General features: G+C 40.6%; 3 protein-coding genes across 5 annotated transcripts in view; 1 reads left to right on the forward strand and 2 right to left on the reverse strand.

Moving 5' to 3' along the window:
- Positions 1-61: 61 nt before the first annotated feature.
- LOC115769814 (uracil phosphoribosyltransferase homolog) lies at positions 62-1,277 on the forward strand. Of its 2 annotated transcripts, XR_004018786.1 has the most exons (3): positions 62-356; positions 409-1,039; positions 1,166-1,277. XR_004018786.1 is itself a non-coding variant. In XM_030714783.1 (2 exons), the coding sequence occupies exons 1-2, from the start codon at positions 139-141 to the stop codon at positions 950-952; spliced, it is 762 nt and encodes a 253-aa protein (XP_030570643.1). In that variant the 5' UTR covers positions 62-138; the 3' UTR covers positions 953-1,277. The 2 variants fall into 2 exon arrangements, 1 of the variants encoding a protein (XP_030570643.1); XM_030714783.1 differs by having other exon boundaries at positions 409-1,277.
- LOC115769816 (mitotic spindle assembly checkpoint protein MAD2A) lies at positions 1,278-2,166 on the reverse strand. Its single transcript, XM_030714784.1, has 3 exons — positions 2,016-2,166; positions 1,784-1,930; positions 1,278-1,695 (listed from the first exon to the last, which is right to left on the reverse strand). Exons 1-3 carry the CDS (start codon positions 2,086-2,088, stop codon positions 1,292-1,294), a joined length of 624 nt encoding a protein of 207 aa, XP_030570644.1. The 5' UTR covers positions 2,089-2,166; the 3' UTR covers positions 1,278-1,291.
- A 386-nt stretch (positions 2,167-2,552) lies between these two features.
- The window catches only part of LOC115769887 (protein vein), a 32,374-nt gene continuing 9,833 nt past the window's right edge, over positions 2,553-25,093 (reverse strand). The window contains exons 2-6 of one of the 2 annotated variants that reach the window (XM_030714898.1): positions 7,635-7,812; positions 7,437-7,564; positions 7,059-7,167; positions 6,108-6,157; positions 2,553-2,700 (exon numbers count right to left, since the gene is read on the reverse strand). In XM_030714898.1, the coding sequence (XP_030570758.1) occupies positions 2,636-2,700; positions 6,108-6,157; positions 7,059-7,167; positions 7,437-7,564; positions 7,635-7,812 (530 nt within the window). In that variant the 3' untranslated portion in view covers positions 2,553-2,635. Of the gene's footprint in view, positions 2,701-4,035; positions 4,141-6,107; positions 6,158-7,058; positions 7,168-7,436; positions 7,565-7,634; positions 7,813-25,093 lie in introns of those variants that run through there. The other variant, XM_030714899.1, reaches the window with a different exon arrangement.

Genomic DNA, 25,093 nt, shown 5'->3' on the forward strand with positions numbered 1-25,093 from the left:
CAATGATATTTTGCGATTAGAATCGCTGCGGTGAACCGATATATCGATACATTTTGCTGGCACGCTAGCAAAACAAAGCTGGCAAAAAAAAAAATTAACCAATTAAAATAACATTTTAAATATAATAAAGAAATAATTATGTGCACCGGTGGCTCGCCCAGCAGCAACGGTTCTCAAGCCGAAGAGAACAACGAGCACGAACAAGAACAAGCGGTTACGGAGCAAGGGGAACAGGCGCTGAGAACAGCTATTGGATCGTCCACTCCAGAAGAGATTCTTGCTGAATATGGTAAAAATTTAAAATTGCTTACTTTAAATTCTCAAGTGGCCGAGCTCTTGACCATAATTCGCGACAAGTAAGTGCCTGTCACTTGTTTAAACTCCTACTAATCTTTGTCTCGCACACAGAAACACCTCGCGGAGCGATTTTAAATTTTATGCTGACCGGCTAATACGGCTCGTTATCGAAGAATCTCTAAATCAGTTGCCATACTCCGATTGCGACGTGGAAACTCCAACTGGTGCCATTTATCAGGGCCTAAAATATCGCTCTGGCAATTGCGGCGTCTCCATCATACGATCCGGTGAGGCCATGGAGCAGGGCTTGCGGGATTGCTGTCGTTCTATACGCATTGGAAAGATTTTGGTCGAATCGGATGCCAATACACACGAGGCTCGCGTGGTCTATGCGCGTTTTCCCGATGACATTGGTAGCCGCCAGGTGCTGCTCATGTATCCCATCATGTCCACTGGGAATACTGTGTTAAAGGCAGTGAATGTTTTGCGAGAGCATGGAGTGCCCGAGGAGTGCATCATATTGTCGAATCTGTTCTGTACGCCTGTCGCCGCTCGTACCGTAGTCACTGCGTTTCCCAGAATGCAGATTCTCACCTCCGAGCTGCATCCGGTGGCGCCCAATCATTTTGGCCAGAAATACTTTGGTACTGACTAGATAGGTAGTCACAAAAATGAATAAGCAGCAGCAGCAGCATAACAACAGCTCCTCAAAGACTTGACAACTAAGCTCGGCTTAGGATAGGTAGTGTGTTAGATTACCCTGCCAAGCATCCAAACCAAATCCTACTTAAACCAACTGACCTATGTTTTGTTGAATACGTTATATAGTTTCTTATTTAAATCTTCTCCGTTCTCTCTCCTGCTCTAGATGACTATTAAATCGGAGGTGGAGGTCAACTACTATGCAATTATTTGGCTTTTTATGTAATATGCAAAAATACGCGACTCGTTTATCTTATGTAAATAGAAACAGAATAAATATTATATATATCACTTAAGAGCTCATTTTATAATTGACCACCGTGTCTACCTTGTGCAAGCCAGTGGAGAAGGAGCGCAACTGCACCGCCTGAGCGTTCTGTATGAAGACTGCGCCGGTTTCGTCCCACTGTGCTGGTATCTCGGTGTTTTGAAGGGTATGTATCATCACATCAAACGTACAAATGCAGTCGAGCAGCGGCAAATAGCTAACGGTGGCCGATATCTGGCGCATAACATCTCGTATCTCGTTTTGTATGCGGCTCAGCTGCTTTGAGGATGTCTGCTTGGTTGGATCGTTGGATTCGCCATCGCCAGCCTCTGCTTGCATTTTGAAGTCCCAACACTCGAGCACTTCCTTGGTGTGAGCATTTGTGATGACCATGGAGATTTTGTTAATCATGTTCTTGGAAAGCCATTCTGAAAGGCACGTCAAAGTATGTACGCGAGGGGAGAGGGGTGTTGGTCATAAAACGCAACAGATGCAACGCGTGCGCAGTTAACTAACCTTCGGTTTGCTTCAAGACGTTTTGCAGAAAGGTTGTGATCTTAGGATCCTTGGACATGAGTATGGTCAGTCCATATTGTTGTGTGTTGCCAAAGTTCTCCGCTGGATAGATACCACGTTGGAACAATATCGAATTGATGCCGTATTCTAATTTCGCAAGTAAACAAAGGCGGGACGCCATAATTAGAGCGCGAGATTTATAAGCGTCGCCATTCTTCTTGTATTTACTTACTCAAGTACTCGACAATGATTTGTGCTGAGCCCTTTAGCGTGATGCAGTTTTTAGTTGCTTGGGCCGTGGACATATTAAGCTGCGTTTTTAATAAATTGGCAAGAGAAAACTTTTCTATAAATTTAAGCCGCTAGTTTTTGAAGCTGTCTTTTCAGTTCCGTTCCTGTTCGAACCAGTAGGGTTGAATGAACACTGACTCGCGAAGAAACACGTTCAACTAGTTCATTTGTGCAAAATGAGTGAATAAACTTAATCGATAAAATGAAATGGTTTCAAAAAATACCAAAAAACTACAAACGGCAAAAATACTCAAATACCAAACTTACCGAAAGCTTTGGCGCCAACAGCAAACAGCATTCGAAAATAATAATTTCCTGTCTGGCATTGTTGTTGAGGGTATTCGACATTTTTGTTACTTTCCCAGGCCTTTAAATATTAATTGTATGCGCTTTATTAACTTATGATTGCAATACTTTTTGGACTATTTAATATATTTATTTATTAACATGGAAACAAAGCACAGTTCTCGCAACAAATACTTTTATTAGCAATCTTTAAACTTTTCATTCATCATGAGATCCATTAATAGTTCCTACTACGAGTTTGCATTCTATAGAGGTTTATTTTGCACTGCTTCTCATCCATCGATTGCTATTGTTGCTATAGGCCATTTTGTAGGAGGAACCTGTTGAAAAACCAAACAAATATACTTTTAGCAAGGCTTCAAATGATTTCATTTTCAGAGAAGCCCCGTATCCTAAGACTCATAATTACACGAAGGTGCTAATAGAAGATTTCACGCTTCGATTAATGAAACTAAACTGCAAATTAGGAAAATCAACTAAAAATGTTTTTGTTTTTCCCTGTTTTTCTCAAATTGGTTGCAATTGTTTAACTATAAATAATTAAAAGTAGCATGAAAATAAAGTCAACTAATAATTAAAGTCAAAAAATTTGTAAAATGTGAAGTATTTGCAAATTTTTAATGAAATTTTTTCTTACTCATCGTTTTTGTTTTTTAATTAAAATTAAGCTTTACATAGTATTTTTGGTATAAATCTTTCAATAATTAAATTAAAAATTTTGACTTAACTTAACTAAGAATAATCTCATCGCCTAAGATAAGTACAAACTGTTGTCAACATATACATAAAAATAAAGTTTGCATTTCTCATACACTTTAGTTACAAATACTTAATTAAGAAAAAAAAAACATAAATGGAAAATAAAATAGTATTTCGAAATTAAGTAGCTGTATGTGTGTGTGTGTGTGTGTGTTGTTCTTAGCAAAAAGTTTAAATTAATCAATCATAAAATACAAAATAAATTATGGTTAAGTTCTTTTATAACTTAGTTGAAATGTACACAAAACTTATCGTGAATCATAATGTTTATATATGTATGTATATATATATATATATATATACACATATATATGTATATATACATGGTTTATTACAAGTTCTCAGCTAGGTAAGCTCTCGTTCTTCATATTCTCTATGTGTATGTATGTATGCATGTATGTAAGTCTATGGTACAACAACAAAAGCGAAACAGTGTCAGTGTCAGGGTCAATCGGTATCATTTCTTATCTTTCTCTTATTTTTTGGGGGGGGTTTTTATTTTGTAATTTCTTATTTCCTCTCGCAATACGAAGCACAATAGAAAGTTCAGATTTTGATTCAATTTTCATAGATAAAATTTTGTCACCGTGCACAAACGCCAAAACAACGGGAATTGTGAGTCTGCAGCTGGTTAATGTATTTGTTTTCATTATTATCATTTATAAATGATATTATTATTATTTTTTCTTTGTAGTTGCAAAAAAAATTTGGAACAACGCCCACAATTGGCTTGGCGTGAGCGTTGCGAAAATTTTGTTTTTGTTTTTTTTTTTTGTTTTGTTTTTGGTTTTTCGTGTGGTGCAACAAATTGTAGAATTTTTTAAACATAATACTAAAAAATTACATTTGTCGGCGTTGGAGTGCAGGGAGTACTTTTGATTGCGTTTTATTTATTATTTGTTTTTGTTTTTTTTTTTTTGTTTTTGTTTAAATAAAAATTCTATGCATTAAGATAATCATTATTTAAGGTATGTATTTGGCCGTAGATTGCAACAAAATATCTGTGAAGAGATTAAATCATAAATAAAAATTAAAATTAATTGGTTTTTTTTTTCTCTTATTTTAGTTTAATTTTGTTTTTTTTTGTTTTTTCGATAACTAGCTGCCCTAATACCATTTCCAAAAGGGAATTACAAGCAAAAAGTTAAAAAAAAAAAAATGAACTAGTTATTGGGGAGCGCTCAAAACAGATTCCGTTGGGAACCAGCAGTTGTTCATGCATGATTTTGAAACTGAACTTCCGTTTTGGAAACTGTACGCCAGCTCAGCTTAATGCTCTTTTGCGTTAAGAAAACAAAATGAAAAATAAAAAAAAAAGTAGGAGTAAAATAGTGGAACAGAGTTAACCAATTGAGAGAGAACAGATTGGGGGGGAAACGCAAAAGATTAGTCAAACTATTGATAAACAACCACCACATAAATAATAAGGAGCGTATGCAATTGTTTTTATATTTTGTTTGTTTCGATTTGTTTGGCTTGGTGTTTTGGTTTGTCAAAATCTACAGCCAAAGTGTTAATAATGTTTCATAGTATAACAAGAAACTATAATAAAATGTATATATACGATTGCTAAATAACTAAATTAATTGCAAGAAATAATTATAGTTATTGAATGAAGTATTATTATTCATGTTGTTGTTACATCGTTTGTGTTTGTTTTTTTTTGTCTAATTTGTTTTTGTTGTTGTTTCTTTTTGATTATTGCAAACTACAAAAAAAAAAAAAATTTGTTCGAAAACAAAACAAAATTTCGGTTTGTGGTCAGTGCTTTTTTGTGGTGACTGTACTTTGGCGACAGCTATTTTGCTGATGGGGTTGCCATTTGTTGCAAAGAATATCTAACTTATGAGAGCCTCTGTTTACTGTTATTGTTACTGTTATTGTTATCGTTATCGTTATCGTTAACGCTAACGTTATCGTTATCGTAATCGTTATCGTAATCGTTATAGTTATAGGTAGAGCGTAATCCATATGAGTGAGGGCTTCGCCAATTGAATGGTTCGACAAGTTATTCAGTATTTGGTAGGTATTCTGTTCTGTTCTGTTCTGTTGAGTGCGTGTGCGTTTGTCGTAATTTCTGACTGTCTCGAGTCGGTGAGTTGCATTCATAATTTTGTTTTGTTTTTCGTGAAAATGGAAAATCAAAATTTGTTTTTTTTTTAACATTTACTTTATAGAGAATTTGTTGTTTTTAATTAATATAGTTTTTTCCTATGTAGTAACTATTTAAAATAAACCTTCTATAGCACCATTTGTTTTTATTCGCATTATCATAATTTCCTTTTGATAATTTTTATGCATTTTAGTTTATTAATTTTTGTTTTTATATATACGTATGTAGCGTAATAAAATAGAATAATCTTTTTGTTGTTAGCTAGATTTAAGACTTTGCTTTGTTGCTTTTTGGAATGTGTTTTCTAATAAAATTCAAGTAATCATGAAGGCGGCTGTGGAGGAGAGCGAGTGGGGAACTTCTGAATCTTAGGCTTTTGGTCATATATCGTTTATTACGTGCGATTTTTATGCTTCAGTTGCTACTGAGTAGCCGGTATACTGTATTTGTACTATGCGTGTGTGTGTGTGTATGTGTGGTTGTGTGTGTGTGTATGTGTGGTTGTATGTGCGTGCGTGTGTGTGTGTGTGTGTGTGTGTATTGTTATCGACTATATTTGGTTTATTTGATGTTCTAATATTTATGTTGATTTATTGTCAGATATACTATGTTCATTCTGTTTATTGAAAGTTTGTGATTTTGGTTAATTGATTTGTATTTGATTTCTATTTTTGTGTGCAGATCGATTCTGATTTTTGTTGTAGATATTCATATCGATTTCGTGTATCGGTATCGGTATCGGTATTGGTATCGCGTAACTCGATCTAAAACAATCGATGCTATAGAAGTGCCTATTTTAGCAGTAATACCCTCCATAAAACTTGTTGCCACATTCGGGATTATTGCTGTACGTACTGTCTGGGCCGGAATACTCGCAGCGCTGGCCAGTGAATCCTTCCGGGCAACTGGAATTTTGAAAAGATATAGATTAAGATAAGTAAATATTGTATTTGAATGTATCTTAATGCGATGCAAACACTTCAGATCTTCGGCAAATTGAGTATACAGCACATTTAGCTGGCCATGAACTCTGTGTTCCAGCATTTCCCTCGCACGCGAAAACCCGAATACTTAAGTGTAAACAGCAAGAAGAGGAAAAAAACGAAACCAACATTTAATTAACAATTTTTTTTTCTTATTTTTTTCATTTGTCTCTCTTTTTTTGCAAATCACATCAGCCAAGAACTCAAATTGAAAATTAAAATGGTTTTTCACAGACAAAATAGGAATAAGAAGAAAAACAAAACGCGCGAAGATAAAAACAAGTACAATGCGCTTTTTGGGGGCTGCCAGTGGATGGAAATTGGATTGGTTTACATATACGAGTCGATATATGCGTCTTGCACTCACACATGCACAGATCGTGGATAATGTATAAAACGAGGCGCCGAAAGACATTATTCACATTGCTGTGAGTGTATATGTTTGAGTGCGAGTGCGAGTGCGAGTGCGAGTGTGAGTGCGAGTTCGTTGGAGTTCTGAAATCCTACAATTGGGATTTTCACTCGATCGTGTAATGCGATGCCAAAATTGAACAGTTTCTCGACAGTTTCTCAAGTGCTCGGCTCACTCGTTGGTTATTTTGTTTGGGTGGAGGCTTGTCTTTCGGGACTCTCCGACTTTATCAGCTGTCACAGGTTTTATCGCAGCGCAGCCACTTGACATTGGGGTTCGTGTTGAAGAGGCAGCAGGCGCAGCTGTATCATGACCAAAATACATTTCAATGCCACACAATCCTACACAATCCTGACTAAAATACATTTTCGTCTAGCGCAATCCTTTTGACTGGGTTCGAAATCAACTTACTTGCAATAATATATATTCAGAAACGGTAACAACATGCAGGTGCCGCCGTGAAAGCAATGGTTATTCTCGCATGGAAAGCCCGCGCTGCCCGGATCCGGCGTCAGCGGAACTGTAAGATATCAAAATGAAAGCAAAAGGAAAAACACGAAATTAATTCATAATTTTAATTTACAATAAATATGTATGCTCTCAAGATATAGATATAGATACATATGCATCTGGGTTAGATTGTCGCCTTCAAATGTGGCCATTAATTAGAAATGAATTGGAGCGAGCCGCTTGACAGGCGCACATCAAAGTGAGATACAGATATAGACAGATAGATAGATAGAGAGTGAGAGGGGGTGGAGTGCGGCTGTTAAATCTTGAAGGCCTTACCTGGATAGGCATTGATCATGATGCCGCGCTTGTCGATGTCTTTTCTGACTTTATTCTTGGCACGACACTCGTATTTGCCCGCATCTGAGGAACTGTTAAAGGAGCGCACGATCAGCTCGGCGCGTCTTCTGCAGAGAGATAGAGAGAGAAAGAGAATTGTTAGATCTATGCAATTATTGAACTCTTTTGGGTGCTCACTTGTGATGCTTGAATTGGTAAACATTGCGTTTGCGATTTATCGACTTGTCGTCCTTGAACCAGGTCACCTTTGGGGGCGGCCTGCCCTCCACGTTGCAGATGATGCGCAGCTCCTTGCCGTTGATCATCGTCGCGTTGCTCGGCATGGATATAAGCGATGTAATCGATGCGTTCTGTGCTGTAAAAACAACAACAACAACAGCAGAAAGCAACAAGCTTAAGCATTAGTCTCCAAATTTTCCAATAATATAGTATACGTAAATATATCTACATAGTGTGCAGACTTTGCCTTAAATTCGAATTAATTTGAGCATGTTTCATTGTTTATGCGAAATGTGAAAATCGTTTTGTGCCTCGGCGCCATATAAAAAACAACAACAACAAAAATTGTACTAGAAATTATTGAAATTTTAAGTTTATTTCTTGTATTTTTATTTGGATTTTATAGGCGTCGCGTCTGCTCAAAATTGTTAAACTTAATCGTAAGTTGTTTATGGACTCTGCTTTTGCAGCGATCGTAAAACTGGCATATGACATGACCTGATTTTCAAGGAACCTTCGCATAGATGTTTTGTAAAAGATTTGTAAAAGATTTTTTGTACAAATTCTGTTGAAATATTTATAGGTTTTTTCCATTGCAGCTGACGACAGATTCTTTTACTTAAAGTAATTACTTTAGAGTGTGGGCTTTTTAAGCATTTTCTCAAATTTTAAATCAAAGCAAAAAAAAAAAACAAAACTATTAAAGTTTCATATTCGACGTTTCCACGTCGAGAAGACAGTTGCCGCTGTGCAGCCATATTTTATTTACTTTTTATGAAGATTTAAATAGTGGAAAAATTGCTAAATTATTAAAGTTTATTTAGTTTGAATAGCCTGATTAGAAAGCAAACCGGTTCAAACCCGGGCATCTAACTCTAAGGATTTGGAATTTTTGTCAAAAATGTTATCCAAATTTTGATAATTGATAATCGATCCGCAAGGGTGTATAAAGGTGTATTTTTTTAAAATACTTTTATTATTCTAAAATAAACCAAATATTTAGATATATTTTTGAAACTTTAGCTAATAATTGAAAAATGAATTCGTTTCACGTGCGGGCTTTAAGGCAAACATTTGTCAATTTTGATAAGTTAAGCATTCGAATTATATTTAAGTTGCCTAATTAACGCATTTTGCAGACGGCCAATTACACATTGGCCAATCATTTGCGGGCTGTTGCCAAAAAGTCTCCTGGCTTTCTCTGAGTCATGAGTGAGTCGCGAGTGTTTGGCAATGAAATGGATGCGAGTGCGCCGCGGCCACGCCCACAATTTGGGCAGACGTTCGATTTACTTAAATTAGCCGGCATATCACGTGTCTCGCTGTGGGCGTGTCGAAAAGGGGGAGGGGTGGCGGGGGAGGGGGGTGGTGGTGTTGTTCATCACATGATAATTGCGAATTGCGTGAATGAATGAATCATCTGCGACAATTTGAGAGACAAATTGGTCAATTCTAAAGTATTTTCTATTTGCGATTGCCGAACTACAACATTTTCTATTTTCGATAACGAGTGGGCGGGGCTGTGGGTGGGCGAGTGGGAAATGCAGTTAAGAATTGCATGTGAATTTTTGCCTGATTATGCAATGGCATTACGCACGCGATTTTTCCAGCGAATTGAAAGGCCCAATGAATAACAATAATAATGAGATAATTATAAAATCGTCTGTATATAGCACATAGATGTGTTTAAATCCCCGAGACGCTATTTATATATACGAATTTTTGATTTAATGCTAACCGAATGTTAATTTATGCGTCTCTCGCGTGGCCCGGCCGAAAAGGAAAATGTATGTGGCGATATTTATACTATAAAAAACCAAAAAAAAAAATATTGTTACATATTTAAAGATAATTTATTGTTTATAATTTATGTTCTCTTTGGCCAATGCGACGGCCCATAAAACAGCATTTTAATTGTGCGCGTCACTTTCTCACGCTCCCAAATTGTTGGCGATGCCCGCTTCTGTTCCAGCTGCCTTCCTCGTTCACTCCGTGCCGTGAAGGAGCTCCATGCCAAATAAAATATAATATAATAAAAAAAAACAAGAGAGAGAGAGAGAGAAGAAATAATAAAACGGCAACTCACAAGTGGCTATGGACAGAAGGCGATTAAGAATTGAAGGCAGCACGCAAACAAGTTGACAATTGTCATGCCCCAAAGCCCCAAAGCGAACGGGCTGAAGGGGGGTGCTGCCACCGCCCGACCCCCCCTGGCCACTCATTTCGTGGGCTGCGAGAGCCCCAAATTCAGCACGCAGTTGTGCGCCGGTCGAAGCCTTTTCAAGTTTTTGCTTTGATTCACAATGAAATTCGAGGCATAATAATAAGATGAACATTTTATTCGTTCCTCTTCATTATTATTTATTAATATTTTTTGTCATTTGTTGTTGATTTGTTGTTGCGTTTGGCATATCATTTCAGTTCGCCTCAATTCTTACTTATTATGACTTAATTATGCGCTTAAAAGATGATTATCAGAGCGCTGGGAGCTTTGTGTGGTATGATAAATGGGGGAAATCCAATGTGTATGGCAATATCTATTGCAAAGAGGTGCTTGAAGAACTTTTTTTTATCAGATAACAAATAGATTATATATTATATGTATTCATCATACATTAAGGTATCTACTAAATCAAGCTTTAACTCATTGAGAATTACAAACGAAAATACAAATATATTTATCAAGCCTCCTCCCATTAGCGTCTCAAGCTGATGTTTAAACTCTTTGAGAATTACAAACGAAAATACAAATATATTTTTCAAGTCTCCTCCCATTAGCGGTTCAAGCTGATGTTTAAACTCTTTGAGAATTACAAGCGAAAATACAAATGTATTCATCATGCATTTGGGTATTCACTACATCAAGCTGATGCCTCAACTCTTTGGGAATTACAAACGAACACCATTTGCGAGGGTTTCTTGTTGTTATACTTTTTTGTTTGCAATTCTATCTTGAGGTTAAATCTAACAAGAGAATTGCAGAGAGAGGCCCTTAAATTTGATATACACACAATTAGTTTTTAGAAACGTTTTGCTGCCAGAGCTCATTGGCCCCTTATGAAGATGTTGTTGTCGTGGTTGTTGCGGTTGTTGTTGTTGGTGTTTCTGTGCGTCAACACTACGTCAAAGTCGCAGCTGCTGTCGCGCCGCGCTTCCGGAAAAGTCTGGCATAACAACTGCGACAACTAGAAACTAAACGGAGAGAGGAAACGCTGCCAAAAGCAATGGCAGGAAAACTGTCGTCGTCGTCGTCGTCGGTTTTGGCCTGCTGCCTGTCGCCGATTTTAGCACAGGAGATGGAGGCGATGTGCTCGCATTAAAATAACTTTTCATACTATATGAAAAATATAATAAATTTTGCTCGTTTTTTACAACTCATTTCTGGGCGCTTTTCCTTCGAGCGTGACGCCTCAATGATTCATGCAAATCCATCAAAAACGCCCGAGAACGGAAGAGAGGAGCGAGAGAGAAGGAGAGAGAGGGAGAGCGGCGACAACATGTGGTTTTAGCAATGGTCCGTTGCCAGCTGAGAGGGGTTACGTTAGGCGGGTATGGCTGGGAACGTTACGTTTATTAAGATTTTATTGAATTAATAAGCAAATTGCATGCGACACGCTGCCTGGCGCCATCTGTCGTCCAAATTGCATGCAATTTGCATACACTTACCGACAGCAAAGCATCACGGATTTATCATTGTTCTCGGCACTTGGGGTTATTCCCAATGATTTCACTTAAGCCAAAATTAATGAAATGTGCAATGTGACGTGTTGTTTTTCATTCTTTTTTTTTTTCTGTCTTTTTTAGCTCTTAAAAATATGAATTTGGAACGTTGTCATCGTGCGCTGAAAGACATTTTATTTTGGCAGTGTCGCGCTCTCTCTCGCTCTCTCACTCTTTGGCTCTCCTTCTCTCTCTCTCCCTCTCTCGCTGCTTGACCCACATTCGCCAGCGACTGCGACAGCGAACGGAAGTTTTTCATGTTGTTCTCCAATATTTAACGCTTGTTTTTCCAAAAAGAAAAACGAACAACTTTGCCAGCACTTCTGCATTTTCTTAATATTTTCTGTCAGCTTGTTTTCTATTTTTTTTTTTTTGTGTAATTTATGAATTTGACTGCGAGCGCTCGTTATTTATTTGATAATTTTTGATTCATTTTTATTGGCGCTCTGGCGACATTGTGTCATTTCTCGATTCTTTTAAATAGAATTCAGCCAGTGATTTATTGAAGAAACGTATGTATCATGCGAACATTATCTTGTTTGAACGGATATCTTTTACAATTTCTGGCAGCGGGTCTAGCACGCGCCCCATTAGCCGGCTGAGCTGCCGGAGAGGGGAGCTAGGGAAACTAGGGGAGCTCTGGCCTCCCCATAGAATATTATACTATTTGCATATTGGTGTGTGTGTGTTTTTTTATGATTGTGCAATTGCTCAAGATAAGATTTATACGATAGCTGCTCAGGAGAGCTGTTTGTTGTTTGGGAGCATTGAACATTACGTATACGCCCGCTGGCCCGTCGCAATGTAAACAAATGACACCTCATTGTTGTCATACGCTCTGCACTTGTTGTTCTTACCGGCAATTGAGCTGTGTAAACACCAATTAGAATAATTCGACTGCCGTATTAAATCATTGTTCAGTTCGATGCCCCTTCGCTGGCCACCCGTTCGGGCAGGTGTATAAAAAGCAGCAACTGTTTGGCATAGATTAGATAACGTTGTCTGCTTGCTACCGTGCTTTTTGGCTGAAGGGTTCAATGGGACTCATGCAATTTGTTAAAGTTCAGAAAACAGGCACCTGCAGCCTGCCGGACTCCTGTGCTCCAATCAAAGCATAAGCAATAGAAACAGCAGCAACAGCAAACACAACGACAACGACAACGACAACAGCAACAACATCAACAAGCAAATTATGTTGTTCTAATGCCCAAAGCAAAAGCAAAAGAAAACCGGAAAAACGAAGAGATGGACAGACAGGCAGGCAGTCAGTGAAGCTGGCAGGCAAATTGAACAAGTTCTCTAGTTGACTGTCGGATGGCCCGGCTGGGCCTGCGACTGGGACTGGCAAATGAATGGCCGGCACGTGTGGCCAAAATGTGCGCAATGAAAATGTCTTCAACGCGACGCTGGCAGAACTAATAAAATAGAAAAACAGCAACAGAAGGGAAACAGCAGCAACAACAACAACGGCAACAACTTAATGTATGCACGTTGATTGTCGCCCCGTTGAGATCTGTCGATTTTTCCATGTTTGTTTGCCGCATTTGCTTGTTTATTTGCACGTTGCGTATACGCAATGTGATTTCCTTTGAAGCAACGGCCGCACGCGCGCTACTTTCACATTGAGCTTGTCGCCGATTCCCCTCCGATTGCTGACATGGTTCAAATAGAGACAAATTCTGGCCAAATGGCTGGGCTGTCCGAGGGCGGCGCATTATGCAAATTGGCAACGGCAATGGAAATCGTGGCTACAATTAGCCAAGTTTGCCATCTAATCAGTGAAGATGTGCGCTGAGCGTCAGATAAGCGATAAGTAGCAAATGCCTCGCTCTCCCTCTTCCCTTTCTCCCTCTCTCCCCTCTCGCTCTCTGTTGCTGCTGGCACTTGGCGCTGATTTTCTCGCTTTGAACTTCGTCTCGTTTTTTACGCCCTGCCTTCTATAGACGGCCCCATATTTACGCCTTTATATACACATGCATATATATGTATTTATACCACTGGCTGCCCCGTTTAATTAAGTCAAGTGAGTGAGGAACGCTGGGCCATGCGCGAGAGCAGTTGCCTTCTAAATGCCAAGAAATTCAGCGCAGCTGCCACACCTACCGCCCACCTCTGTGCCTGCCCCTTGAACGTGCGGCTGCTGCGGCAGCAAGTCTTGCATTTGTTTTGTTTATTTGACTTCGATTTGCTTTCTTTTTGTTATTGCCGCCCGTTCCGTGCTCCGCTCTATTTTTGCCGTGAGTTGGCGAATCTGTGCGCCCAGCTGTTGGACCCACCCAGAGCCGAATCTATCTAACCGTATGCAGCCCCAACTAGCCGCTCGATGATGATGCTGATCATCATCGTCATCATCGTCATCGTGCACGTTTTGTGCTTGGCTTTTCTAGCGGCATTTTCTTATCTTGCCGCATAGTTTCTCACGTTCATCTGACTAATGCCCAGCGCTGCAGGTGGCTTATCAATATCGCAGCTGTTTTGCGGTCGACTCGCAGCTGATAAGCGCCCAGCTCTGCTGCTAATGCTGCCCGTGAATCATGAATTGCAGCGCTTCATCTATGCAACATATCATTCACACACTTCTGCTATCTCAAGTGTTGACAAATATACTCTGCATAGATAGATAAATACTTTTAAGATACATTAATAATACAAAATATAGCTGAGCACAAAGAAGGCAAGCAAGCAGGTGAAATTCAATACACCTTTGAAAAACTTTTCAAATATTTCGAAAGTGAAATCGTTTGAAGGAAATGCGTGAAAATAGTTGACAAGAAATCTTGACAAAATGTATATGAAAAGATAATTGTTTTTCTCTTTGAAATTTGCACGTGCTTCGGCCTCAGGCAAACAGTTTATGACTTTAAGCTGCGTGCACACACCTCACAAATTGAATATATATTTCAAATTTAAGTGAATGTGTTTTACACTTGTTTGTCGTAGTTGGCCTGGCACGTGCGAACTCAGCTTAATTCTTGCAATTTGTTGCATGTTGTTATCTCTGACGCTGGCGCTGCAGCAAACAAACAGAAAAACAGACAAACTGACAAACTGACAAACAAACAAACAAACTGACAAACTGACAAACCCAACAATTGATTTATTCCAGCTGTTTGCTGTAAACGCATTTTGATAAAAGAACAAAACAGCAAAAGAAGAGAAAAAGAACGCAGAATTTATCACAAATTTTCCGTGACGTGTTTTGAGAGTCGCCAAGTGCCGAGTCCATGACGTAGCTGCATCAGTAGCATTTACCGCTACTGCTACTGCTGCTGCCTCTACTGCTACTGCTACTACTACTACTGCTACTGCTGCTGTTGTTGTTGTTGTTTGGGCCCACCTCTTGGCATGTTTTTCCACAAAACTGTCAAAATGTTAGCCAAATATTTGTTGTTATTTTATGTAAATCCTGTAGATACTTCTGCTTGTACACTTCTCATTTAGCGTTAATATCTTTGTGCTGTGTGTGCGTGTGTGTGTGTGTGTGTGTAGGGGGCGTGTGAATGAAAACAATGCGGCACTGATAATGCTGATAAGAGCACACAACAAAAAATACTCTGCTCGTTCGATTTGAGCCAAGGGCTGCAGAAAAGATTATATTAATTTTTGTTACTTTTATAAGTATGGCATTTAGTTGCCAGCTAACTAAACCTAATTAATTAGCTAATTGGCTGATGAAATTATTTATATTTGTACTCCCTTAGTTTTTAGCATTGAGTGTAATATTATGTGCTCAAATACATAATATAAACTAGTTTTGCAGTTCGTTAAAGCATGTGAAAAAAATTATTTTCGAATTAATTTTGAAAAATTCACAAAATTAAATATATTTAATTTGATACAAGTTTCATGGCTGAAAGTTTCAGTTATAGAAGAGAAAGTTCGCCAAACACATTTAAGTATTATGCCTATATAAATTGGAAAATGTTTTTGTCTGGCATTTAAATTTTAAAAGGCCCTTAAAAGTTTTAAATTTTATTTGTTTAATTTGTTTTTATAGTTGTCAAAAGTATGTGCCAGCCCTGAAAGTGAACGGCTTCTAACTACGTCATCAGAAGACAATTACATACGGCTTTGGAGCACATGAATACACATACGCACACACATACAAAGCCACACACATACACACACACACATACATAGTCTCACAAACAATATACACAACACACACACACGCATATCACACAACACCCTCACACATTCCCAGTCACACTCAGGCTCACACACAAAAAGCACATCACACAACACACACACACACAGCACACACGCACACACACATCCACACTCAGCCTCGCACACATACGCACTTGTTGCCCTGGCGACAGCGTGTGAAAATCTACACAAATGCATTTGACAAATATTTTTATTTATTTTTTTTTATTTTTTATATTTAAGTTTTTTGTTCTTTTATTTATTTTTTTGTTAAGAGATTCGCCCAAGGCCAGGCAGCTGTCCAGATATTATTTTCATCAAGCCTAAGCTGCAGGCGCGTTGCGCTTATCTCGCATTGTTGCTGCTGTTGTTGCTGTTGTTGTTGCTGCTGCTGTTGTCATGAGTTTTTGTTTGATTGCATTGGCAATGCCCAAATGCAACTGGGCAAAAGTCGTTTTGTGCCAATCGCTTGCCACAATTTAAATGTCTGCGGCGTCTGCTGCTCATCAGCTTTGACTGGCTTTGTTGTTGTTGCTGTTGTTGTTGTGGCTGGCGCACAAAGCGCCTGATTGCTGATAGCCATCAGCAGCAGCAGCAGCAGAAGGCGGAGGAGCAGCAGCAGGAGCAACATGGACAACAACAGCGCCGACGACGACGACGACGACGATTGCAATTGTTTGGCAATGACAGAGCGCACCTCCCAGACGGCCGTAAAGCAAACAAGCCATAATTAAGTTGCACTCGAGCCGCAGAGGCAGAGAGCTGCAGCTACTACTGGTCCCTGCGGATGTGAAGATCTTTGGCTGTGGCTGTTGACTGGGGCCTGTGTTGGTGGCTTAGTCGTTCACTAAGTCAGTGAGTCAGGCCGAGAGAGACGGGCTGTTGCATTTGCCGATGATCTTAATTCCGTTTAAATCGATCAATTTCCACTGACGACATTATTTTTGCGTGCCCAGCCCCAGCCGCAGTCCACAGTCCACAGTTCCACAGTTGCACAGACGACAATCGCTCTGTTGGCCAGCTTGAGTCAGCGCTTGGGTTACGTGGGTGAGCTGCCAACAAGTGGAATGACTAAGCGCTCTCTCAGTCTCAGTCTTGCAGTCGCAGTCGCAGTCGAGCCTGGCAGCTTATCGCCCGGTTGTAGATCGGGACGCGCCCTTTTTGTTAGTGCGGCTCTAAAAATAGCCACAAGGCTGTTAACTTTGCCATAAGACCATGATCATCACGATCATCACGATCATCATCATCGTCATCGTCATTATCAGCATCAGCAGAGCAACATTATGATCATCATAATGAAGAGTTTTCAATCTAGAGCAACTCCATTGCCAATGTCAGAGACAAAAGCAAAGCCAAAGCCAAAAGCTAAACTCAAACTCAAAGTCAAACTTAACCCAATTTCCCGGCCCGAGCCGCATAAGGAAAATGAGCACATTACAAGAAACGAGCTGCGCACACAGTTGGTGAAAAGTCTTCGGCAATGTCTCACACGCTGCTCTAGCTGATCATCTTGGACACGTTGTGGGATTTCAGCTTCTACAGCCTGACGACTGTCTGACTGGCTGACTGACATTTGTCAGCCGGCTTATGCGTGGCGCATCCTTTTGGCCAAAAGCTGCGCGCACAGCAAATTTTGTCGCTTTTGTTCGTAATCAGCGTGGGAAAATCAAGAGACGCGCCCACGACAAAGAGCTGCACGTTCCGAGCACCAATCTCCGGAGCTGCGCCAGTCGGCGAGAGTGAGAGACATGATGTGACCTTCAACTGGTGCGGTTCACACCCACCGCAAAAGCACCGCTAGGTGGCGCTGCGGCTGCAGCTGCAGCACCTGGCAAGCTATAAAATTTGGTGCATGTTCGCTGATTGAACACAAATGATACGGAAGTCGGTCGGTCGGTCGCCAAGTCAAACCAAAGCCAGGCCAAAGCCAGGCCAAAGCCGAGCCGAGCCGAAACCGAAACCAAACTAAACTGAGCCGCGGCGAGTTAAGCCAATGAGTAAAATTCTCACGCTTGGCCACTTGGATTACCCGCCAGATTACATGAAACGCGCCTACACAACAGCAGCAGCAACAGCAGCAACAACAACAACAACAACAACAATAGCAACAACAACGACAACAGCAGCAACAACAACAAAACAGCAACACCGACGACGGCGACGTCGACGAAGGCGCATAAATCAGCTGCTGGCCTGAGACGGAGTCGGAGTCGGAGACAGAGCTGAAGCTGGAGCTGGATAGCAGGAAAAAGCCGCCAGTTGTACGCATGCCAAAAGCGGCTTAAATGTCCAAAGTGGGCAACAACAACAACAACGGCAGCAACTGCAACAGCGAGTGGAAAATGTGAAAATGTGCAGTGAAAAGTCAGCTGGCCAAGTTCTGCTATGGGAAACTATTCCGGCCACTGAACAGTGCGGCATGCAACACTATGGCAAAAATTAATCATACGCCCCATTAAACGGATGACGCAATCAAAGTGTTGGCCTTTTTAGCCATGATTCGTGCGCTTTTTATTTTTCCAACAAAATTCAAAAGCACTCATCGAGACTTGTCCGAGTGTTGTCTAGGCGTAACACACATACATTAAACACACACACACACACTGAATGCGTTGACTTCTTGGAAATTGCGGCAATGTGCGCAAAAATAAATTTCTTTGACACGCCACATAAAATGCTCGCGCCACTCAGCTGAGGATTCCAGATGAAAAGCCGGCAACTGGCACTTGGTAGCCGGGAGTTGAGCTGACGCAGTGCCCAGGCACTCAACATGGCTGGCACTTGGCTCACACACACACACACAGGCACATACACAGTGCATTGCCAAAAAAAATAATCGCAATTTTCGCTTTTGAATTTTAATTCACTTGCGCTTATTTATTATTATTTATTTGGCTCCCTTAATGCATCCGTTTTGTCTACGGCTGCGGCTGCTGCTGCTTCTTCTTCTTTAAGCCCATTACTGTTTACTGTTCGGTTCGGTTCGGTTCTGGCCTGGTCTGTTTTGGCTGCTGAACTGTTTATCGCACATATATAGTATATACATATGTATGTATATATGGCAGGCGCCTGTCAGCCATTTGTTGTTTCTGGGTATTCCCTTTAAATTGTTGTTGTTCTTATTTATTATCTTGTAAAACGTATATGTATATATATATATTTTTGGTAGAGAATGGCGCATGTAACTGCTGTAATAATAAATATAAGCAGCCCTTATCTCGACTATTTTTAGCTGATTTTCTATCCACAGTGTAAAATAGATGATAATAGTTAGGTTTAGGTAATGTACCTAAACTTCTTCTAAGGCATATATGGAAAAAGTGAATTTCGTAATATCTTCCATTATTTGCCAAATTTGCTGTTTCGTTGAATAGTTTTGTATAAATTGTTGAAAACAATTTGATCTCTTATCTTGTTGTACTTGTTTAACATGAAGTGAACTTTTTCCACGCTGCTTTTCTTGGAAAGCATTAAAAGTGCTTTCATCAAGGGGTCTTTCCACTACATATGTTCTTAATATTCTTTGATTTTTGTCGCATTGTCATTCGATCGATATGTTTTTTAATGTCTTCTATTAGCTATTGCGTGTGTGTGTGTGTTTGTGTGTGTGTGCTTAATTCATTAACGATGTGTTGAAAATGTGATTCCCGAAAAGAATCGAATAAAATTCAAATTGGTTCACATTTACAGTTATGTGAGCGACTGTAACGCCTGAACGAGCTTCGATTCCGATTCCGATTGCCCGCTTCTGACTTCGATTCGGATGTGCTTGGCCGTGCCTCGTTGCCACACCCACAAAAACAATGTTGCCGGCGTTGCCAGCTGGCTGCGACCAAATTGCACAACAACAACAATAATAACAACTGCCACAACATTTGTTTAGACAACTTGTAGAACAGTTCGTCAATCAACTGACGCCGAAATCCGAAAATTTATTGCGAAAAATCGCTGCTTTCAATAAGAAATTCAAATATCGAAATCAGAATGTTTGTTGCGGAGAGCCGCTAGCATAAGCAAAATAAATAAATAAGGTGCCAAACTACAGATTACAACATTTGTGATGTTTATTAATACGAAATTAAGTAGCCACCGTTAACAATAACAACAACAAATACCGCAACAACCACAATAACAATAACAAGCCACAAAACACACTTACAAAAAAAAATAAAATAAAAACCCGCCAAGGTGTTTCTTTTTGGGTGGGTGGGCCAAAACGCTGTCGGGGGGTGCGGGTAGGGGGCACAAGTAGCGCTTTCATCTTTTTGTAATTAGGTGCGCGCAGAGACTGATAGATGGCGCGATGGATAGATACAGATTGGATTTTGAATACGCACAATACAAATGCACTCGTATATGGGCCAAAGTGTAAGAAAGATGAAAATTAAAACAGCAGCCGCGATATGTTTACATATTGTAATGCCCGGAGCAAGTAGGCAACAGGCCAGGCGTGGCGAGCATGCCAATGTGGCCAGACAGCTTGTGACCCAATAACTGTAAGTTATCGATAGCCATTGAGCGCAGCCTGACAATTGAAATCGATAAGTATCGATATATCGAAACTATTAAGAGAGGCTTACAAAATGTCGAAACTAAAATTTAGTTAGCACAAGAATGCCAGATAACCTAATAGTACTTACGACAGGGTATTAAAACGTCGCTCTGATTGGTTTGTTGCGAGTTTTACAACGTGAGACGCAGACAACAACCAACAGCTGTCAATACACACATGCACACGCACACACACACACTTTTGAGACAGGCTGCGGCTTTTGTGGTTCAGTTGTTGGATTTCATTGCAGCCGCGCCGGCGGGGGCGTTTATAATTAATTGTAATTGTCGTTGAAAGATTAATTTGGTTGCGCTTCAATGGCGCTTCATTGTCGGCCATTGCGCGGTTGGGGAAATCAATTTTATATCGTTTTTTCTTCTTCTATTATATGTTTCTTTTTTTGGGTATTTCCACAACTTTGGGCTTTATTTTTTTGTTGTTGTAGTTGTTCGGTAGCCACAGACATAAATCTATATTTTATGCTGCGAAAAGTGCAATCAAGTGGTTAGCTGTGTGCCAGCAGCACCGAAGGGGTTAGGCCTGGGGGCAATCTTCAAAGGGGCAAACGGCGAAGACGACGACGACGACGGCGGCGGCGGCGGCGGCGGCAGTGGCGCGCGCCGTCTACGTTGGCCCATTGAAATGGAGCATAAAAACTATGGCTATAAATAAGACCCTGTAGGAACAGTTCTTGTTGCGCGTGTTGTGGCGATGTGTGCGTGTGTGTATTTTTTTTCATTCGACTGGGGTAGACTGCTCGTATTTTCAAATCAAATTCAAAGTTGTTGCTGCCGAAACATTTCCGCAGATCAAAGTCACAGCTTGACAAATTCTATGGAAAGCGAGTGAGAGAGCACGAGCGAGAGAGCGAGAGAGCGAGAGAGAGGGGGCGAGGCGGGCACAGCTGGCGGCCAGGTCGCTGCTGCTAATTGCTTTCATATCAATATCAATTCACGATCCTGATAACGGCTCTCACAATTTGTATTTTCAACACCTATAATGGCCCGGGGGCATCTTTCGCACAATCTCCATCTGATAATTATCAACAGAAGCAGCGGCAGCAGCAGCGGCAGCAACTGTTGCAGCTTCCACTGATTGATATGCAAAAAGCAACAGCAGCGCCCCCTTGCGGGCCTTAGCAAATAAATAGGTGGAAAATTTTCTGTTCTTTTTTTGTGTTTTTTTTTTTGTGGGTGGCGGCCGCTAGCATTTGCTTTTTGCGCAATCGGCGCCGACGAGCTGCAGGCCCTTTGATCTCTTGGCTGCTTTTTTGGCCAACAAACATGGCGCCATATGAAGGTGTTTGTTGTTATTGTTGTTGCTGTTGTTGTTGCAGCTCTAATTAGGCACACTTTATACAGGGGCAGGGCCTGGTGTAGGGTGCTGCTCCCCCTTCGGCCTTAACGCGACCGTCTGTCAGCGTTGTCGTCGCGACGTTGTTGTTGGTTTAAAAATAAATTGCACATAATTTTATGAAACATGAAAGATTTCAAATAAATATTTCGTCATTTTGTCAAGCCAAACCCATCCTCCCCCCACACTCCTCTGCCGCCATTCGATTTAATTAGTTTTTGAGTTGGATTTCTGCTGTCTGCCGTCTGCTAATCATGGCAAGCATCATCTGATTGGAACGTGCTATATAAATACACCGAGTCCATTCCAAAAATATATACATATAGATTCTGTGTAAAACTGTAGCTGCAGCCAAATATTTCACAGCAAAATATTTAGATAGTCCCGCAATAGTTTTCCTGTTGCCATAAACAAAAACACACCCACACACACACAAAGACAGTCAACTACTTGTATTTATAACAACAACTAATTGCCAATGACATATAAACAATCGCTGGCAACAAGTTGCTCGCACAGCCGTTTTGGCCAAGTGCAACAGCAGCAGCAGCGGCAGCAACAGCAGCAGCAACAAAGTTGGCTCGCATGTCTGGCTGGCAGTCTGAGAGTCTGCCACTCTGCCAGTGCCTGGCAATCATCATCATTAGCCACGGCCATTTTTGGGTAAATAGTGCAACCCTCTTTGCATAATAATGTGGACAAGGTGCGCATTTGGTGAAAAGCGCGCAACATGCAACATTTTTGTGTCTAAATAAAGATGCGATGCCGTCGAACAACAACAACAACAACCAGTAACCATAACAACAATAACAATAACAACTTTTGGTTGCAGTTGCAGCCTGTTTGGCGGGCTGACAACCCGGTAGTGAGTACTCGATACCGAGTAGTGAGTAGTAAGTACCGATAGTTGCAAGTCGATGACATGCAGTTGGCAATCGATTTTTAAGTACAATTTCTGAGGTATGTCGATTCAAAATGCATTTGGCCTTGACAAACCTAGCCCAATTTATATGCCCAATATATAGCACGTTCGTATACTATCTAGCGGCCATAAAATCTATATTAAGTTATTGAGTTAGGTTAGGAATCGTTATCAGAATGTGTCAGCGACAGTTATCGTTAAGTGGAAATTGCTATTAATTTTGCCGTAAAGACGGCGCCTCAAGATCGCCGCAAATAAACTATACAGTTAGTCAATTGAATCATACTTATTGATTGTTTCTATTAGTTACTTATTTGATTGATTATTATTAAGTGCTCTACAGCCTTTCTGTTTGTATGGACTACGTGACAAACGTTAGCTGCTTCTGCACACAAACACATTACGCATACGCCGCATGGGATCCGCGTAAGACACGTAAATACGTCATCGGCGTAAAGTTCGGCAGTGGGATTCTGAGAAACTGAGCTTATCTAAGCAATGCACACCGATAAGGCCAACGAAGTCTATCACAAGATCTTTGAGCACCCACATTCAACACATTCTCTCTCTCTCTCCCTCTCGCTCTCTCTGTGTTTTTGTTCATCTCTTTCTTTTTGGCTGTCACGCTGCTCATTTGCAGTCACGTCAGAGGCGACAGGCGTCAGACGCCGAGCAATGGCCCCCAGAAATCCGAAAGGCAAACGCAAACGCAAACTTTGGCGTCACATTTTGGGCCAGAAACTGTCATAGACTGGCGCAGATTTATAATGGGGCGCCTAACAACCCAAAAGTAGCAGCAGCAACTACAACAACAACAACAACAACAACAGCAGCAACAGCAATGGCAACAACTTCGGCAAGAAAATTACTTGGTCGGCCATGCGGCGGCTTCAAAGTTGTTTCTGTTTTTGGTATTTTTGGTTTTCTTCCTCTTCTTTCTATATATTTTTTCTTTTATTTTTTAGGTGGCATCATTAAAATGTACAGAGGAGCGCACAATTTTTGAAATTTATTTCATACGCAGCGTGGGAATCGCGCCGTCAATTGTTTAAAAGGCGCCAACAATCAGAGAATATCGTCTTCTTGTCGCTTTTGTTGTTACTTTTCGCATTATAAACGCATTAACTAATGTTGGAATTATAAGACGCCGCGACGCATAAATAAACAATTAAAATTGTTGTTAAGACGAACCGTCGATAAATGTCGCAAGAAGCAAACGAGCAACAACATGAGACAGAAAACATTGATAAGTGGAACCCATGAGTTTCAATTTGTGGCCAGTGACAGTTGACAAAATGCCAAGCAAAAATATATCTATTTTATTTATTTTAGTTTGCCATTTTGCCAAATAAACACAAGAAATACCAAAACTAAGCGAAATACAAAACTAGCAAATGGAATAATATTTCAAATAATATATAACAAAACGGAAAGCGGAAACAAGGCTCGTTTACTTAAATGTTGGAAAAGTATAAGAAGACGATTAGTATAGATGGAAGAGTATAGTATACACTATATGAACAACTAGGGTCATAGTTCGAAGCCCAGGCTCAAGTATGAATTATTGCCATAGCTGAACGCCAATTAGTTCAGTTAGTTTGATAGTTTGTATGAATTTCTTTATCATATTAACTATGGTAATAGAAGAAATGCCAATAATAACAATAGTTCAGAGACAATTCAGTGTGTTCTTGGCGAACTTGTGCGCTGTTTGGGGCATGTTTTATATTTAAAGACATTGCTAATACGCACCGTTTGCTTTTTGGCTGCCTCGTCATTTGTGGGCTAGTGAGAGCGTGGCGAGCAGCGCTTTATGGTCTATGAAACGATCAAAATTTCTACGCTCTGGGCTTAATTGCCAACGGCAGAAACCGTAAAACAGTTGGCAAGCGCCGTTAACTCACCTGAGCCAGACACATTTCCCATTTCTTTTTATACCGACGACGGCACGTGCAGGCGCTGAAGTGCAACCAGGTGAGTTTGTGGTTGCTCACATAGATTAAATGGCAAAGGAACACAGAATATGACCCATTATCAGAAAGTTATCAAAATACACTACGACAACAGCAACAGCAGCAACACAAGTTGCAATTTAACAAGAACAACAACAACAGAAAGCGGAGCTGCAGGCGAATGCAATGCAAATTGAATTGATGTTGCTGCTGTTGCTGCTGCCGTTGCCCTTGCCACAGAGCTGAAGAGCTTAGCTGCATGCCTGAAATTATAGCATAAATAGCTGAAGCCGAAGACCAACAGGTGCCCAAGTGCCAGTTGGTAGTTAAGAGTTGCCAGTTGCCAGTTGCCAGTCAGTTGGCAACACGTGCCCAGGGCGATGCTGCCGTGGCTAAATAATTACGTAATAAGTGGTTGGCAGCCAGGCAGCCGGGCAGGCAGCAAGGAGCCAAGCTTAGTCAGAGCCCAGGCAAGAGGCAACAGGCATCAGGCAGGCAGCCAGTCAACCAGGCAGGCAGCAGAAGTTGGCCTGTCAGCCAAACTATGCCAAGAATTTCATATGAAAGCGCGCGCTGAGTGTTGGCCAAAGAAGAAGAAGTGAAAAGTCTGTTAGTTTGCCAGACAGACAGACTGGCCAGCCAGTTGGCCAGTTAGTCATTCAGGCAGTCAGTCAGTCAGACAGTGAGCAACATTGTGGCCAACATACAAACTTGTTGCCCGCTTAGTTTTCAGCTTTGACACGTGTGACTAATAAACAGTTCCAGTTAG

Source organism: Drosophila novamexicana, unplaced genomic scaffold (genome assembly GCF_003285875.2).
Source record: "Drosophila novamexicana strain 15010-1031.04,08,12 unplaced genomic scaffold, DnovRS2.1 tig00004554-arrow-pilon, whole genome shotgun sequence".
NCBI classification, from domain to species: Eukaryota; Metazoa; Arthropoda; class Insecta; order Diptera; family Drosophilidae; genus Drosophila; species Drosophila novamexicana.